Source organism: Molothrus ater, chromosome 5 (assembly GCF_012460135.2).
Source record: "Molothrus ater isolate BHLD 08-10-18 breed brown headed cowbird chromosome 5, BPBGC_Mater_1.1, whole genome shotgun sequence".
Taxonomy (NCBI): Eukaryota; Metazoa; Chordata; class Aves; order Passeriformes; family Icteridae; genus Molothrus; species Molothrus ater.
Genome location: NC_050482.2, coordinates 52,807,229 through 52,824,588, shown reverse-complemented (window position 1 = coordinate 52,824,588; position 17,360 = coordinate 52,807,229). Strand labels below are relative to the sequence as shown.

The 17,360-nt window shown below is 40.9% G+C and overlaps 1 protein-coding gene across 1 annotated transcript; it reads right to left on the bottom strand.

The window, feature by feature from the left end:
• Positions 1-355: 355 nt before the first annotated feature.
• LOC118698324 (BPI fold-containing family C protein-like) lies at positions 356-14,672 on the bottom strand. The gene is made up of 15 exons (XM_036401532.1): positions 14,558-14,672; positions 14,087-14,198; positions 13,833-13,961; positions 12,899-13,054; positions 12,079-12,142; positions 11,167-11,227; positions 10,088-10,179; positions 8,064-8,246; positions 7,315-7,359; positions 5,852-6,022; positions 5,257-5,324; positions 3,924-3,966; positions 3,038-3,101; positions 2,191-2,267; positions 356-504 (listed from the first exon to the last, which is right to left on the bottom strand). The coding sequence occupies exons 1-15, from the start codon at positions 14,670-14,672 to the stop codon at positions 439-441; spliced, it is 1,446 nt and encodes a 481-aa protein (XP_036257425.1). The 3' UTR covers positions 356-438.
• Positions 14,673-17,360: the final 2,688 nt, after the last annotated feature.

The window sequence follows — 17,360 nt, the reverse complement described above, 5'->3', positions numbered from 1 at the left end:
GGCTCACTCCCTACTTCATGCATGGTGTGCAGAAAGGAATTGGTTAAGGTTGTTAGAGTAGAAATATATTAGCAGCTGTATCTGCCCTAGCAGCATTTTGACAATGTACTTTTCCTAATTTTAAAAGATTGCAGCATCCTTCTGGAAGTGTATGGACAAAAGTGTATTTCAAAAGAGTCATTCATCTTAAAAACATTTTTGCATCAGTTAAACTACAGAATAAATAAATGTCAAGCATGCGTTACATGTTTTCCCTTGGGTCTGCTTGTTACCACCATTACACCAGCTAACCATTCCATCAGCTTTTTTTGATTCCCAGCACCCCCTCTTTCTCCCAGCCAGGATGGGGGTTGTCAGAGCTCAAGTTAAACATTTCAGCAGAACTGGACAGTGTTTAGTCTTCAGAGTCACATTATTGACTTGATTTGAAGTTCATGATTAACACATGGTCTCTCTTCTCCTGTAGTGTTTGTAGTGGACATCAGTCGAAATCAACACATATCCCTGCAGGGAGGAGAACAGTCATGGACATACTATGAATTAAAATGAACATGTTATTTTGGAGTTTCTTAATTTCAAATTGATCTTGGTGTTTAAGGTCTAAAAATCTACTGAGAAGAGCTGAGCCTTGGAAGTAACAAGTTTAATTCAATTCTGTCCTTTGAACTTTGCAAAAGGACTCCATCTTTCCCTGGGTGCTATCCCTTTGCACCATGTTAGTGACAGAAGGGAATCTAAAGATTGTAAAGCCTACTCAGGAAGGTTCATCTGAGCCTTGAGGCAATTAGGCAAGGATCACAAGAGATTACCTAATTTGTGCCATTTAAGAATTAGCCATTTAATCTAAACTTGTCCTTAAAGCTTCCCCCAGTGTCAGCACATACAGAGCAATAAGCCTGCAGAGAGCAGCTCATCACAGTCACAGAATCACAGAATGGGTGGGGCTGGAAATAACCTTAAAGACCACCCAGTTCCAACCCCCCTGCCATGGGCAGGGGGGTTGGAACTGGATGGTCTTTAAGGTTATTTCCAGCCATGGGCATGTCCATGGGCAGGGACACCTTCCACTAGATCAGGTAGCTCAAAGCACCATCCAGCCTGTCTATGAAAAGTAAGAATTGTTTTTCTTCTGTTGACCATAGCCATCAGAGTGGGACTGAAAGTGGAAACTCTAGAACTAGAGCCTAAACTCTAGCCTTTAAATGGGAATCTCATTCACTTTGGTAGGGCATAGCAATTCTGTATTGTCTCTCATTCCATTGTTACTGATGAGGAGATTGGTGAGAGAACGTGAGGGGGAATGGGCACTGCAGAATCACTAAAATCCTTCATTCACAATTAGTCTATAAGACTGTTGGCAGTGAGTGCCACTGAAAGCAGTGTCTGAGCAATTATATTTTGTAGAGAACCAGGTATGTGGGAGGCAAAGAACAATTAAAAACAACCTTTGCGTTTCCTTTCCTGAGCTGTGTTTTGTGCTTAACGGCTAACAAAGATTTAGAAGTCTCTGCAAAGAAAAACTTCGAAAAAACTGAAAATAACTTTGAGAAGTTGTTAAGCAAGTGGAGAAATGCAGAAGGCTTACTCATTTTCTGGGCATTAATTTGTCAGCAATGCCCTTGTACTGACTGGTTACCTAGCAACATTCTGTATGGCCAAACTAAGGGCTAGATTTGGAGAAGGATAACCAGAAGGCAAAAAATATTTTCTGAGGGCTCACTAGCTACTTTTGGCTACTAGCCTCAGTCATTATCACCAATTATTAACAAAATCCGGGCATCCTAGATGCACAAAATTGAATTCTCCTCCCTCTCATATTCCAAGTATTCAACAAGACTGTGAGATAGCAATAACTCTAATGTGATGTGGTTGGCCAGACTTGAACAATATATCAAGCCCATTTTTACACTCAATTCCAACTTAGAAGGCTGAAAAAGTTGTACATTTGATCACTTCATAGTTATATAATCAGTTCTAACTTTTCCTCTCAAAGAAAGATACATTTGTTTCTAATAGAATTTTGCCATTACTAGGGACCTCATTTTAAACCCATTTTTATTAGTTAAGTAGCTCCAACACAGCAAATTTCTGGCACTGAAGAAAGTGAATAAATGCCTAGGGAAAAAAAAAAAGTAAAAAGAGAGATAACCTTTTATAAAGGAAAATCTTTCATAAGTATCAAAATCTCACCTGTACAATTGTAATGTGAGGTCTTGTAAAGGTAACATTGGCCAGATTGGGAAGAGGGAATCCTTTTGACAGTTTAGCTTAAAAAAAGAGACAAAAGATGATTTAGGTATGCATTAGAAAGATAATAAACACCTGCCCTTCAACAACACTGTTTATCCAGAGACTTGTAGGTCATTTATAACAATTAGCCTCTTAGTCTTCACAAGCAATCCTGGGAGGCTGCTAAGATGCTCATTTAGCAATGGGAAAAAAAGAACAAGTGCTTCTCTCTTGGCAGAGTGTTGCAGCCAAACCAAGGATTTCATGTTCAACACATTACATACTGAGTGCTTTGTCCCTAATGATCCCTGAGGGATTATTAATACAGCTTTACCATCATTAGGACCTGTTCCCATTTGTATCCATTAGCTAAAGAAGGTGATGTTCATCCCAGTATAGAGGGTTGACAGAAAGCTGTATCTCCCTCCAGGGCCTTAAATAAGATTTATGAGAGGCAAAAGCTCTGTTCTGGTCTAATAAAAAGGAATACATTTCACATATAGTGGCCTCAGGCAGGTGTGCAGATGTGAGAGATTTTGCTTTTCTCCCTGATGCGTCAGGACCACCTAGACTGAGATGAAGGCAGATGAATTTTTGCTTTCCTAGTAATTTTTGCCCTTTTTGCAGAACAGTGAGAGGGAGCACTTACACCCCTACAATCTTCGCCTTCCACTGCTTACTGGCTGATGGTCATTTTCTACTCCAAGTTAATGGGAGCTGACAACTTAATCAGAAAGTCAGTAGAAGTTCCTAGAACAAGCCATTCTGATGGAAGCTTTTTAGCTGATGCTTTGAAATACAGCTTTACCATTAGCTGATGGAATTACTTCAGTCTGTAAAATGTAAGATAGGATGTTCTCCAGAAGTAAGACCTGCCACAGACAAGAAAACTGAGTTAGCCATCATTTCCTGATAGTGGAAGAGCTGTTGTACCCTAATCCTGGGTAGAGTTAGTAGGCTCTTAATCATCTTCCAGTTCTCTTTTGGCCCCAAGAGTCATAAGTTCAAGTGAACTTCAGATCTTAAGGTTTTGGAATGATGCAAAGGAAGTGAGATGCAAAATGCAAATGTATTTCATTATGCTTGGCCAACATTTTAATTTAAAACAGTCTATTTGCTTTATTTGTGAGATAATATATCACCAATAGCAAAGCAGGACCAGAACAGTTTTAATCCTTTCTCCTCAGCTACTCGGAACTGATTGATTATACTGAGAATGAAATGACTCTATGGGGGCAGGGTTTTCCCCTGCAAGGCTACAACTGCACTATTTCAGGCATCTGAGGGAAACATCTTGACTCCCCCTCCTTGCCAGAATTCTGAGCACGTTGATGAGCACCCACGGAGTGCCTGTGCCTCAGCCATCCCTGTGACCATTGGATGACACTCTGCTCTGCTGCTACAGCTCAGCTCTGCTCTGTTTCACCCTGATGATTCAAGAGATCTCTTCCTACTGCAGCCGGGGCAACTACAGAATGTCTCATTTGCACAGCACTAGCTTGCCCCAAGGAGTTTACTTTTAACTCTTTGGGGCAAGAACAGAGAGGTGGCTGCCAGAAGACAGGAAGAGAGCCACTTGGGAATGAAGCCAAATGATTTAGAAATACTGATAAAATTTAGCTGCTTACTCTTTAGCCTTGATATCACTGATATTCTTAGTTTGCATTTCCTATATGCTTCAACTACCCAGTTACCTCAAAAGAGCCAACATTGGAGTGGGCTAGGGAGAACTGGATCCTGAGGGAAAGAAGTGAAACAAGATGAGTCACTAAGAAAGGATAAACACAGTTATTCTAATCATGTGCAGTCATGCTGTAGAGCTCCAGGTCTTTGGAAGCATCTGTACAGAGATTTTTTTTGAAGCACTTTCACCCACTGCATACTGCTACATAGAGAAAGATATGGTTTTCCTGGGGCATTGCTGAGCATCCATGCATGAGTGTGCTAGAAGGGCTGCAGCCAGCAATTTGAGTGTGCTTCTCCCTCTGTATTGTTCTGGAAATCCTACTGACAATTGATTTTACCAAGGCCTTGTAGGGTGTCAGGTATTTTCCAAAGATTTTGGTACATCTGCATAATGATTTCATGTGAGTCTTACCAGGAAGGAAGGATCTGTTTATTGTGTGGTGCTGCTACTACTGATGGCTTTGTTGCTACTGCCTCTGTTTCCAAAATGAAATACTTATTCCCTAAGTTGCTCTTGTATCTAACAAAAGATTTCTGAGTTTCCTCAGCACCAGTACTTGAGTTCTCAAGGCCAGCTTCCAGCACACTCTAGATTTTCCTCTTAAAAAATTACTGCAGAAAATGCTAACAGCACTATTCTCCTTAAATTCCTTACATCCCTCTGCCCTGATGAACTCTGCATGTTCTTAACCCCGTGTCTTTCTTAGGGACTTTTATGAAATTGGAGTCCCAATTCCCAGTTGTGAGGTCCTGATACACAGAGCTTCTTCTCCATGAAATATGACATGTTAGATGTGTAAATGGCCTAGCCTCTGGTTTCCAGATTTCTGAACCCTTCCAAGTTGCAGGAGTTCAGTTGGATAATGTCTGCAATAAGAATATCTGCATAGGGAACCTGCAGGGGCCCAGGTTCTTTACTGTGCCCTCGACTGCTCTGACATTCTTTAGTAGCACAGGTTGTCTAGAAAGACATGACATCTTGCCAGACGGAAAGTGATGAGGGAAATTCTCAGATGGTTTATGGTCATCAAAACTGCCCTGGATGCTTAGTTTATCTAGCTCAGAGGGGAGAGTAAATGTAAAAAGAAGGGAAGTCTAGTGAGACCACTTCCCTGCAGCAGTCCACTGGTGGGAAGCCCCTTGGGGCCATTGCACTTGTCAGAGAGAAGCTTCCTGCCTCCTCTAAACTGTACAAGTGCTGCCAGATTAAGAGAATCTAATGCAGGTGAATTTACCAGCAAAACTTATTTACAGTTATCTGATCATATGTCTAAACTACTAATGTTGGGATTGCTAACATTGTTTTCCAAAGGAAATCTTTTTCATCCCAGATTGGATTACCTGTTCAAACATAGCGAGCCCATCAATTTCTGATCAAATATATTCAGGGAAATGCTGGTGTTGGCTGCCTGCAGAATAAAGAAACCATGGATTACCAGACATAAAAAACCCCAGGACCTTTTCTATGAATTAGTCACAAACACATAAATACCATCTTTTCAGTTATGCATGGAAGCTGTTTTAGGTAAATGCAGCTTTCTCATTGCAAGGCTGCACACAGTAAATGTCTGTTTATTTGAATGGCACTGACAAGAGCTGAAATGGAGGTAATGAGATGTCATTAATCAAAGCCATGAACAAGATGCCAAGAGGCATGACTCACACTTGCAGAACTGTCATTGCAAAGAACAAAACCTTGCTTAATCAGAGCCACTACATGTTGGGATTTTTGCCCATCTGTAGGAAAATGTTCTTTGCCGCAGAAATGTCCTATAGGTTAGTTGAGGTCATGCCTATACCTGTGACTAAGGGGAATGTGCATGTTTAAGTACTAGACATTTGGCATTTTCTTTGTTTCTTGTACAGAGTTTTAAAAGAAGGAAGGAACAAACATATTTAACCCTGAGTTAAATGTCACCTTGTTTGTTGTACGTACTATGGTCAGTGTGAACAGAGACTGGGTGGTTGAGTCTGGCAGAATGGCCAACACCTCCACAGAGCCCTGAATCTCCGCCGTGAAGGAATCCTGCTGTAAGCTGATGGTAGGGATTTCAGAAGACATTAGCTTGAATATCACTAGGTAGGGTGTAATTGAATATTTAGCTACCTGTAAGATTCAAAGACAAAAAAAAAGAAAAAACATTTTTCTCATCGAATGGATCAGAATACTATATTTTCTCACTTTTGAAGCAATAATTTTTAAGTATTTCCTTATGATGAGGTTAAGGACAGCTGTTAACATAAGATTCTTTCAGGTAAACAGGAAATAAAGGTTTTCTGTGGTGCTAAATTAACAGTATTGGCCACTCAGGAATGCAGTGAAAAGTTTCTTCCACTTGAGGAATACAAATTTTTCCATATTATTTCAAGAGAAATTGAATACTAGCTTGTGAACAGAGGAGATAAATGGACCCTGAATGTGGTATTTAGTCGCACAATAAAAGAGCTCAGGAGTCATTCACTTTGAAATTCACCCATCTCAGGAGACGGTTCCTCCTCAGGACTGTCCTCAGAGGAGCCTCACTCTGTTCATTGCCTAAAGAGTGAATAGGCTCACAAGTTCAATATTCAAAACAGAGGGGGTGGAATATTTGCATCAATGCTCATGGCATTTTATGGAGAACATCATACATGCCTACCCTTGGAGAATTCTTCTATTTCTGAGGAAGGAACTTAATAACATCTGGGAAGCAAACAAGAATGTGAAGTACTTTGAACTATTTGATTTCACCCATCCTCTGCATTTATAGCCTAAGGGTTCTTCTGCTCATTTTTGGTTTCTCATCCTGTCTCAGAAGGCTGGTGGAAACCATGCATGCTCATATTCTCTGTCATGTTATATTCATCTCCTTCACCTAAAATAAATGGAAATCCTGTGCATCTGCCTTGTCTGTTCCATAGGATGTAATGTTTCCTGTCCATCTGTTAGCTCATTTTCCTGCACATGGTCCCTTCCCAGGTTTTCTGCTCATCAGTCACAGGTCAGCAGCAAAGTAGAGAGAATTAAGCAGGTTTGGGGAGGAGAAAGGCGATTTTTCTGAGCTGAGAACGCTCTTGGATGTCTCTCAAAGCAGAACTCATGACTGGAAGCTTTTTCCTGCATGGAGCTGGTTTTAGGTAGGAACAGCTGTGGCTTGGGCATGGTGCCCAGAGAAAAGATTGATGTGCAAGGTTATGGGCCAAGATTATGTTTGGTAACAGTGCAAGTCATTCAACTCATCATGGGGTGGGAAGTGACAAGGCCCATCTGCTCTGCTGTTACAAGGCGCACGTGTGCCTGCTTCTCCAGTGCAGGAGCCCTGCTGGCCCTAGAAGTCTTTGGGATGCACCAGTAGTGAGGTGTCTTGACACCCACACTGGGTGGCTTCCCTGAGACTTTGTGAAAGTAATGATACTCACCTCAGGGATGGTACTGCTAAATATCTCTGTGTTTATCTTAAAATAGCTCAAGTCTGAAGGAAAAAATAAAAGAGAGAAAACAAATGAGTTACCAGATTTGACCTTCATGGTCAGTTTTTCTCTGAATGCATTATTACAGTCATTTCAATTAATCTTTGCTTTTGTTCCTCTCAGAAATATTCCTAAGAGACTCGGTATAGTCAAAGCAGCTTCCCAATAATATATGCCAAAATAATCCCTCAGAAAGCAAATTCTTAACATCATTATAGTTTGGGCTGCAGTCTATAGGTTTTGGGACTTACTGAACCTCCTGCAGTCGGGCTAGCCAATCAGGCAGCCTTCAAGCCACAGATGTTGTGCTTTGACATATGCTTTGCTTACAAGGCCCCTGTAGTATTTTCATTCTAAGAAGATCCCTTAGAAAGCAGCCAATGAGGCTGCAAAATTCTCCAGAGCTGATCTCTTGTTCCTGTTAGAGAACTCTGTGCCTCAGGTCTACAAACCCCTTATTTTTTGGCAGTATTTTGTTCTTGGCTCAGTGGAACTTGGCATTACTTACACTCTATATAGATGCCTGGCTGTGGCCTGAGGCATCTATATAGAGTGTAAGTAAAAGAGAATAACAATACCCTAGTATTTATAATTTGTCCCAGGACTCTACAGACCAACTGAGGGCTTTATACGGCCACATACTGACATCTGGCAGGTCAAAGCCCTAACTGGGCCACTCTGACCCCATTCCTCTGTGTCCTGCTCACCTCCTCTGCAATGGTCATGTTGAAGGCCCCTGCGGTGTAGTAAGCAAATGAGGAGCTCTGAAAGAAATACTCAGAGAAGGCAAGGTACAGCATGGAGTCACTTTGGTCTGGGATTGTGAAGGAAGCTGCCATGTAGGGAGAGTCAGTGTGGTTTCCAGCTGGGAAGACTACGCCCTAAAAGTTATTGTCAGAGATAAAAAAAACAGAATCAAAATATAACTTTACCATGACTTCAGACAATGAATGGTACTTTCCTTGACTTTGCCCTGGCTATTCATTTGGTATATAAATGAGTATGCAGGCTTTGTAGTACACCCTGAAGGCTTGGTGCTTTCAAGCAGGTGGTGAAGGCAAGTTCCAGCATTTGGACATCTTCACAGATGAGGCCCAAGATCTATCTTTTGTGATACTGGTCACCAAGGACAGTCTGCCACCTCAGGCCACCCTCTAAATTAAGAGTCTAAATATTGCATGAAGAACATGACTAGTGGTCCTCCTTTCTCCTTTTCTCATCTCTAGGAATTTAAATCTGAGAACTGCTGCTTAAGAGCTATCCAATGGTCTCAATTACAAAATTGTTCTGTAAAACCAGAGGTCTTTCTTGGTCAAAATCAGCACTGTATTGTGCCCAGAATCAAGTTGATAACTTGTGCAGACAAAAGGCTTATGAGAGAGGAAAGTTATGTCAGACAAACCCAAAATGCCTATGTTGTCTTCTGCATTAGCCATCATATTGGCCAAGCCTTGCAGATCTAATACTTCCAAATGCATACAGATGAAACAAAAAAGCAAACCAGTAAACTGATTGGAAGTGATGAAGACATATAAAGTTTCAAGTTTTTTATGTCCATTTTATTAGTTCTGTTTCTGTTTAATCTCAAATGTATTTTGTCTGTCTTTATTTTCTCATCTAGCTCTAAAGTTCCTGTTGTCTTTTAAGGACTATCAAAATGCTTACAAGGTGCTGAATCACAGTAGGTGACCTCTCCATTCAATCCTCACTTGCTGGAATTACCAGTCTTTGTATATTTCCCCACTTATGTGGAAGAGTAGCTCTTGGAACAGCCATGACTTTACATCTTTAGTTTGACTCAAGTCCCTGCTTAAAATCCAGCTGCTGCAATACTCAGAAGAGTTTGACAGCAGCTGCAGAGCTGGTGTGCTGAGACCAGTGTCTACCACACAAGCAGATACTAACTTTTTGTTCCTTTTTGTTTCCCCCTCTCTTATTTCCCTGTTGTCCTTTTTTTAATACTTAATTTGTAGGATCTTTGTCACAAGACTGCCTTTTCATTTGGCCTTTGTAAATAACCAAGCACAAGGCAGCTTAAACTTAATTAAGGATCACAGATACTATAATAATGACAACTACCCTCAATCAAATCACCTTATACAGAATGACAATGAAGTCATTTTAGAATCAGGAACTAGTCATATTTTTTCAGTACATAAGGAGACTTTTTCCTTAATTTGAAATAAACTTTCAAGTCTACAGACTCAGCAGCATTCCATGGGCTCCCATGCTTTTGAAACGGTTTTCTGCCTTCCCATTCAAGAAGCTAGGGGCTTAATTCTTGCTCTGATAGTCTTGCTCTTTCTTCTCTCTTATCCAACAGCAGACACACCTAGTTAGTCCCATGTATAGAAAAATTATCCTGACTGACTGAACAATGAAGTCCCAGCTATAATCAACAGTGAGAGAAAGATGAGGTTTAATAACTTTTTTTCTTTCCTTTCCCTTTCTCTTCTGTCTTGCTTAGTCTTTAACTGCACTCTATTTTTTACAACCAGCTCAACAGCAGTTTAAAGAAAAGAATGTGGCTTTTAAAGAATTAATTGCACAACAGGATTGTTACAAATTATTACTGTAACAAATTCAATAATGCTTTGAAATGTCTGTCTTCTCAGTTGGTGAGCCTTTATGTTCAGAACAACAACCATGGTCACCTAAGAAAGTGTGTCATAGAATAATGGAACCCACAGCAATGTAGGCAAACAGCACTACAGGCAACTACCTTTAAGTCCAGGTCAATGAATGTTTGGAATACTGCTGGCAAGCCACTTAAGGAGTAGACTACTTCAGCCAAATCATCAATCTGCATTACAGCTGTAAGAGTAGTAGATAAGACACAGAATATTACAAAAAACATAGAAATAATTTTATGTATGCATAATTACAATTACATAATTTTATGTATACTTGAAACTAAGTCAAACTATGTATACTTAAAACTAAGTCAAACTATGTGTACTTAAAACTAAGTCTTTTCTGAAAGAGAATGACACAAATTGTTCCAGAGAGTAGGGAAAAACACAACCAGGGACCTCCTAATATGCATTCTGACCTAAGAGTTGATGTTTCTACTGAGACTGTATGTAAAGTGCCTTCTCTAGTTTGTCTATTGTTTTCTCATTGTGGAAAGTAAGTTTGGCCTAACCCCAAAAAGGAGATGGCCATATCAGTGCCTCAGGACATAAGGAGGTCTTGGGATTTCTTGTTTTAAGAGCATCCCAAGTAGCTGTAACTTGCAAGTACTTTCCCAGGAGAGTGCCTGATCTGCTTAGATACCTGTTTTGCACATGGTATCTGACCAACACTTTGGGTGTCTTAAATGCCTGTAAATCTAACCCAAAGTAGTTCAAGTGAGAAGGCTTTTGCAAAGGAGCTTTTTCATTTTTGTCTCTGGCAAGTCTGATAAATAGGTAAGTAAAACTTAATTTCCAGTCAAGCTAGGAGAACAGGCTTCAGCTTGTAAAGTGCTGTGTATGCAGGACGACTTGGAGCCTGGTAAAGGAAAACTGTCTTAGTAGAACTGTGTGGCCTCTAAGTGGCATTTCTCATAACAGAAGTGCACACTGCCACACTTGCAATTTGAGAATTGCCACCAAGTCCTTGGCTCTTAGAAACACATATTTCTTGCTCAAGTAGCCCAGCCTTTAGTTAACTGTGGTTCTGTATGCAAGGGAGCAGAGGGAGCAGAGGGACTGATACCACTCCTGGAGGCATTGCTAAACAGCTGCTGTTAAGGAAGGGGGAGAATTTCACTGATCAGAAGAGAGAAAACAGAAGGAAAAGGTATCACCGATGACTCACCATTCAGTGATTGGAGGTCTCCATCTATCAACTGGATCCCAGCTCTGATATTGGGACATGACTACAATAAAAGCACACTCAAGTTATGGCCTGATTACCATGGATGCATAAGCACCTCTTACATGTGTGCTAGAAGATCTTTCTGCTGCATGACACACATTGCAGCATTTGTTTATCAAAACACCTAATCTGGCTTCTCTTTACCTAACTGGATCCCCAAGGTTTCTGGTTGGTGCAATCCAAGTGTGTTGTATGTCAGAGCTACAAAAAAGAGGGACGTTTCCAGAGGCAGCCTGGTGGGGGTGACAAAACCACAGCCTTAAATAGTGCGAGGACAGATCTCATACTGGTGTCACAGGAGAGATGTCAGAATTGTGGAATCATTTAGGTTGGAAAAGACACTTAAGATCAGTGAGTCCAACTGTAAACCCCCGGACAGAATGACAGCCATCTCAAGCTCTGTTTCCTCTCAGCGCCCCTGGGCAGGCTGTCACCAGAGCTACTCACCCTTTTGCTACAATGAAGTCGAAATGTCATACTATCAGTTGATATACTATAATTTCTCTATGTGTTGCCCAGTATATGTTTTGTCTGCCAAGCATAAAAATAACCCAAGCCCCAGGATGCCTGTGGGTACACAGGTAGGGACTTATTCTGCATTGGAATGGAAAAATAACTACATTATCCATCCCTATTGCTACTGAGGTTGAACACAGCTGTGTCAGTATCTTGGCTATGAACCTGTCACTTTATCTGGAATCATTTCTGGCTGGCAAAATGATGACTCTGCTGATCAGACCAGAATAGGACTATTACAGGATTATTTTTCTAATTCTTCCTTTGCCAAGTTCACATCACTGACTGAATGCTATCCTCCTTACACCCCTCCCCTACACAATGTGAAAAGCTTACATTAGTGACCAAGCTCCTGTGAATGGGTTTCTTCAGATACTTGATAAAGAAGTTATGCAGGAAGCTAGAGGGAAGGAAGAAGGCAATTAATGGGTCAAGTACTATGGTCACTAAGAGGAAATCAGGTATCTCTGCAGAACATGAATTTAATGGCCTCTTAGTGTGATATTCTGTTACACATGGGACCTTTTTGAAATGTAAAAACTGTCAGAGAGCCGCCATTTAGAAGATGATCATTTCAGCACTATGCATGTCAGCCTGGGTTAATTAATATTTATAAAAAATGGATTTCTTCAGAAGACCACCATCTTATTTGTACAAAATGGTCTCTGCACTAGGAACTTCCAAAACAAGTAAAAATAAACAAACAAAAACAGCCCCCCCAAACAGGTGACAAGAGTGGTATTCAGACAGTGAGAGAAATACAAGAAAATAATGAGATACTGTTTCATGGGGCTGTATCCAGAGGGTTAATAGACAGTCTGTTTCTGTTCAATTTTGATAGCACTGTGAGTAGGAGAAGTGAAGCATAGTACAACCTCATAACTTCTACCTAGAGTTGAAGATTAGAGCAGAAGTTTGAAAGTGCTGAAGAAGCACAAGGGATTGTTTGATTCTTTCTTTATCTTCTACTGTGTGTAAATAGAAGGCCAAATATCAATGTTGACCATTTTAATGCTTTATTGGGATCCCAGTTCTCACCTGTGCTGCCTTATGATGCCTAAAAGCAGTTCTGTGTGCCCTAATTTGTAAAGTTGTCTCTGTGCCATTCAGTGACAGTTATTTTGTGAGAATGTTTATACAGATCTCTTTCACTTACCCAGTTTTCCCATTCAGCTTGATATCTACATCACCAGGAGTTGTCCGGCAGCTGGTGAGGGCTATTGATGTAGGGCCTGCATTATCCGGGGGTGTTGAAAGGATTGCAGTAACAAAGACTTTTGAAATGTGCACTGTGCCTCTTCCACTGTCTTTGCTGCATCAAGTGAAAATAAAAAAAAAAACTGAAAAAAATCTACCTCTTCACTATGGAATTGCCTGGTGATGTGGACCCATGGCTGGTCCTGGTCACTGCCACTACTCTGCTTTGCCTGCCGGTGTCGAGTGCTTGCCAGTGAGGGCACTGTGACTCCTGCTGTGTCACCCCTCAGGTCCCAGGTCCCTTCCCCCTGCATGCAGCCCTGCTGTCCCTGGCAGAAGTGCAGACCAGAGACTCCTGTAATTCAGTCAATTTAGCAATACAGGTAATGTGGGGAAGAGGGACTTCTTTCCTCTGAAACAGCCTGGGACTAGGAAGGTGTGGAGATTGCTCTAAGGATATTGCCACTTGCTCATCCATTTTCCACCAGCTTTTGAACTGTATCTCTTGGTGGCATAACAGAGAGTTTCTAATAGTGTGACTGCACTATGAGGGTTTATTATACTAGACTGTGATCCACCACACTACAGTTTTTCTAAATGTGTCATTAGCTGGCAGGCTGGACAATGACAGCATTCAGCTAGAGCAGCAGTCCTGTGCTATTTGCAGCAGTGCTTCTCAGCCATGGGCTCTTTATCAGGGCTGATGTCTGAGGGTGCAGGGGCTGTCTCCCACCAGCAGACCTGTCAGAAGCACCAGTCTGTGCTCCTGGGTTACTGCTGCCAGCTGATAAAGAGCACTTTTACAAGGAAGGGGTCACAAGAATAAACTAAAATTTGCAATTTTATATTATCCATCAAGAAAAATACCCCAGAACATGCAAAGCTGTACATACAACATCCAGGTCCTTATGTTCCAGTTCATATCAATGATTAGAGAAGCATTTCCAATCACCAGTTTTATCCCAGACCCTGGTAGGAGGGAGATGGAAGCACTGGGTAATTCTACAGCAGTAACATGTATCCTAGAGCATGAGAAAGAAAAGGGAGAGAAAAGATTTTTAAAAAATGGATTTAATAAGTCAAAATGAACACAAAACAAGATTCAAATTTCAGTCAAACACAATTTGCCCCCAGAGAGAATACTTACCTTGAGATGTTGTATTTGACATTACCAAGCCCAAATTTCTCATGGCCAGTCAAATCAGGGAAATGCTCCTTCTCCATATTCTGCTTCAGGATTTCCAGCCCAACCTCCCTGGCTACAGGAAAACAATGATCAGTTCAGTTGCCTTTGACAGTGCCTGGGACTTGTGTGTTTCTGGCTTAGGAAATGTGATGGACACAGAATCAGCAAGAAGGTGGTATCTCACTTGAGACATGGCAGTGCTATTTCAGGTCTCACTCCTAGTCATGGCAAGAGCTGAACTATCTGGCTCAATATCTGAGGTCAGGTGAACCTTGATATGATGTACAATGCTGTCAAGCAGCTCTTTTATGCTCTTAAACTTTCCTTTATAGCCTGCCACGGGGTCATTTACTCCCACTGCCCTCTTTCCTTTGTCATATCAATATTGAAGGCAATGCTACTAGCAGCTCTTGATGAGAGCATCACACATACCATACTCCAGCCCCTTCTGGGTGATCCTCACTTTGACTCCAGGACTGGCACTAAGTAGCCCACTGAGCAAACTTAAGAGAAGGAGAGAACAGCAAATCTTCAGCATCTTCCTCATTTTTTACAGGACCTGTTAGTAAATATTTATAATAATAGCAGAAATTCATGCTGTGTCACTTGGTGGTTGCACTCCCTTCCCCCCTACCCCAGACACCAGCTTTCCCTCCAGAATGAAGAAAGTGGAAAGCCCAGCAACCCTGGCAGAGAAGACCACAGACTTACAAAAAGTAAGCTCTGTGGGGTAGAGGAGAAAAATCAACCTATTCACTGACATAGAGACTGGGGAAAGTGCTTGGGATACATCCATCTGGACAAACATTGAACTTTTAGGCTGTAATTTGGTGGCTCTACAGGATTCACCACAGGGCTGGTGAATGAGAGAAGCCAATGCCCATCCCAGGGGCTTCTGTGACAAGATTTAAACCAAGATAGAGTTATCTGTAGAAATCACAGACTGCATGTAGTGTGAAATTCAGAAGGTCTTGCTTTCAGCAAGGTTCCCAGGGAGAGTGAGAGAAACCACTCTGATAGAGAATTTTTAAACAAACCTGGACAAAATCAGATAATGTTTTTTTTTTCCCAGAGCTGGGAACAGCCTTCTATGGAGTTATTTGTCATCTGGGACTGACCTGGCAAACATGTCACATTATTATGGTTTTCCTCATTTCCAGCTACTGCACTGGATTATAAACAGCTGAAAGGAGAGGAGAGTGTCTTTTCTAGCAATACTTTTACAGATAATTTTTTTTTAGTTACCACAGGGCTATGGAAGAGCTGTGGAATTAATTATGGAATCAAACCATCTATAAGAAGACAATTGCCTCTTCCCTAATATCTGAAAAATTCTTTTGAAATTGCTGCATCTTTCAGTAGCTGCTTCATTACCAGAGGTAACAGTATACCTCAAACCACTAGAATATTTTCAGTCATGATCACAATATAAACAATCTCCAAAATTATGAGAGAATATTGACTTAATTTTTTAACACTTTCAACCAATCCTGCAGAACACCTTTGCCTTTTAGTATAACTAGCATTGTCTTTTTAAATTTTAACTGACAGATATTGAGAGATGAAAGAAACACACTTCATATGTAGAACAAAAACAGAAGACTGGAAGGATACGTGTTTTTGGCATATGCATAGTTCTCAAACTTTAAAATATCAAAATTTAACTAGATTTAGCTACATCAATCACTTCCCAACAAAGCCACTCCTTGACAAAGAGGAATCACCATGTATTTGTTTCTATACCTCTCCTCTGAAGGTTGAAGACAAGATCTTTGCTGTAGCAGACCACAAGGCTGAGGATGTTGCAGGGAAAACCTTCTGCAGCCATGAGCCCATCATTTAAAGGAAAGAGCTGTGGGCTTGAAGAGAGCCAATTGCTATCACCTTCAGCAGTATCACCTAGGAAGTGGCCTCTGATAACCACATTCCAAGCTATTTTGGACCTTCCAGGTAAAATCTATTAAATTTGATTTAGGGATAAGCAGAGGACAATGTAAACTGTTGGCTGGGGGTGCTCAGGTGCCAGAATGCAGAGATTGGGGTGGCATGCTGCCTTTGTGGAAGGTGGTTTCAGCACTGGTTTTTCAAATGAGGAGGAAACCCCAGTAGGAATTCTAGTATTTCCACGGGACAGATATTCCTAGCCATGCTTGTACAGTAAAATAAGTAAATTAATGTGCCATTGGTATGAAAAACAGATGGAAAACAAGTCCCATCTGTCTGAAATTGCTCAGGATACAGGAAACCATAAACAATATAGTATTTATATTACAATACATACATATATATAAATGCACACAGACACTGCAGTGTATATATCTGGTACAAACATATAGTATCAAGTCCTTGCAGTCAATATTTTCCATTTCTTCTGTTTTCTTATCCTGTTAACCAGTACTTCAGCTAACCAGTACTACTTGGCTTGTCAAGGAGGTGATTTAATCAATTAGCTTGCAAGTACCAAGCAAATGCCCCCAGGCATGGGGCACTTTGCTGGACAATCTGAGTCACTTCATTGTGCAATCCATGAATAGAAAAGGTAGAGACACTTGTCAGTCAGTCAGTCAACAATTGCTCATACTTCACATAGATTTAACATCCACCACAGGGAGTCACCTGCATAATAATTTCATTATTCGTATCTCTGGCCACTGATGATGAATGTAACTCACACCCTCAGTTACATAAGCCTCTATACATTTTCTCATATCAGTGAGGGACACCAATCTAATTGAAAATCTCAATTTCTTTGGAGTTCTTCCAGTCTTTTTCTAGTCACTCTTCATCTACCAAAGAACACAAAGAATTAGAAGCCCTGCTATGACTTACTGCTATTTGGTTTCAGGATGCCTTTTTTAGTATTCTATCAGACAGCTGGATAAATAAACTGATTCAGCTCAAACTACACAAGCAACGTTTCTATCCTGAACTGAACTTTCTGTAGTGTGACTTTTGTAGAGTAGTTTTCCTTTCCAAATGCTTTTAATGTCTCCCGGTTTAATGTCTCTGTTGACACTGATAAAAGAAAAAATACAGCTTCCATTTTACAAGTATTAGAGGTATGGAATTATTTGAAGGTTGATACCCTTGAAGAGCTGCAGCTACTCACAATCAAAGAACAACTTCTGTAAGATACAGAGGCCAAGGACAGCCTTGGCTGCAGGGAGCATGAGACTGTCAGGTTTCAGATCCTGGGAGAAGCAACAAGACAAAGAACAGAATTACAACCACAGAC

What these genes read in the sequence shown, in the direction of transcription:
- LOC118698324 (XM_036401532.1), bottom strand. Translation starts at nt 14,672, where the DNA reads ATGAGGAAGATGCTGAAGATTTGCTGTTCTCTCCTTCTCTTAAGTTTG. An exon ending in TCATTGACCTGGACTTAAAG is followed by an intron (nt 8,247 to 10,087) that starts GTAGTTGCCTGT and finishes AATAACTTTTAG; the next exon opens with GGCGTAGTCTTCCCAGCTGG. An exon ending in CTCACATTACAATTGTACAG is followed by an intron (nt 505 to 2,190) that starts GTGAGATTTTGA and finishes TCCTCCCTGCAG; the next exon opens with GGATATGTGTTGATTTCGAC.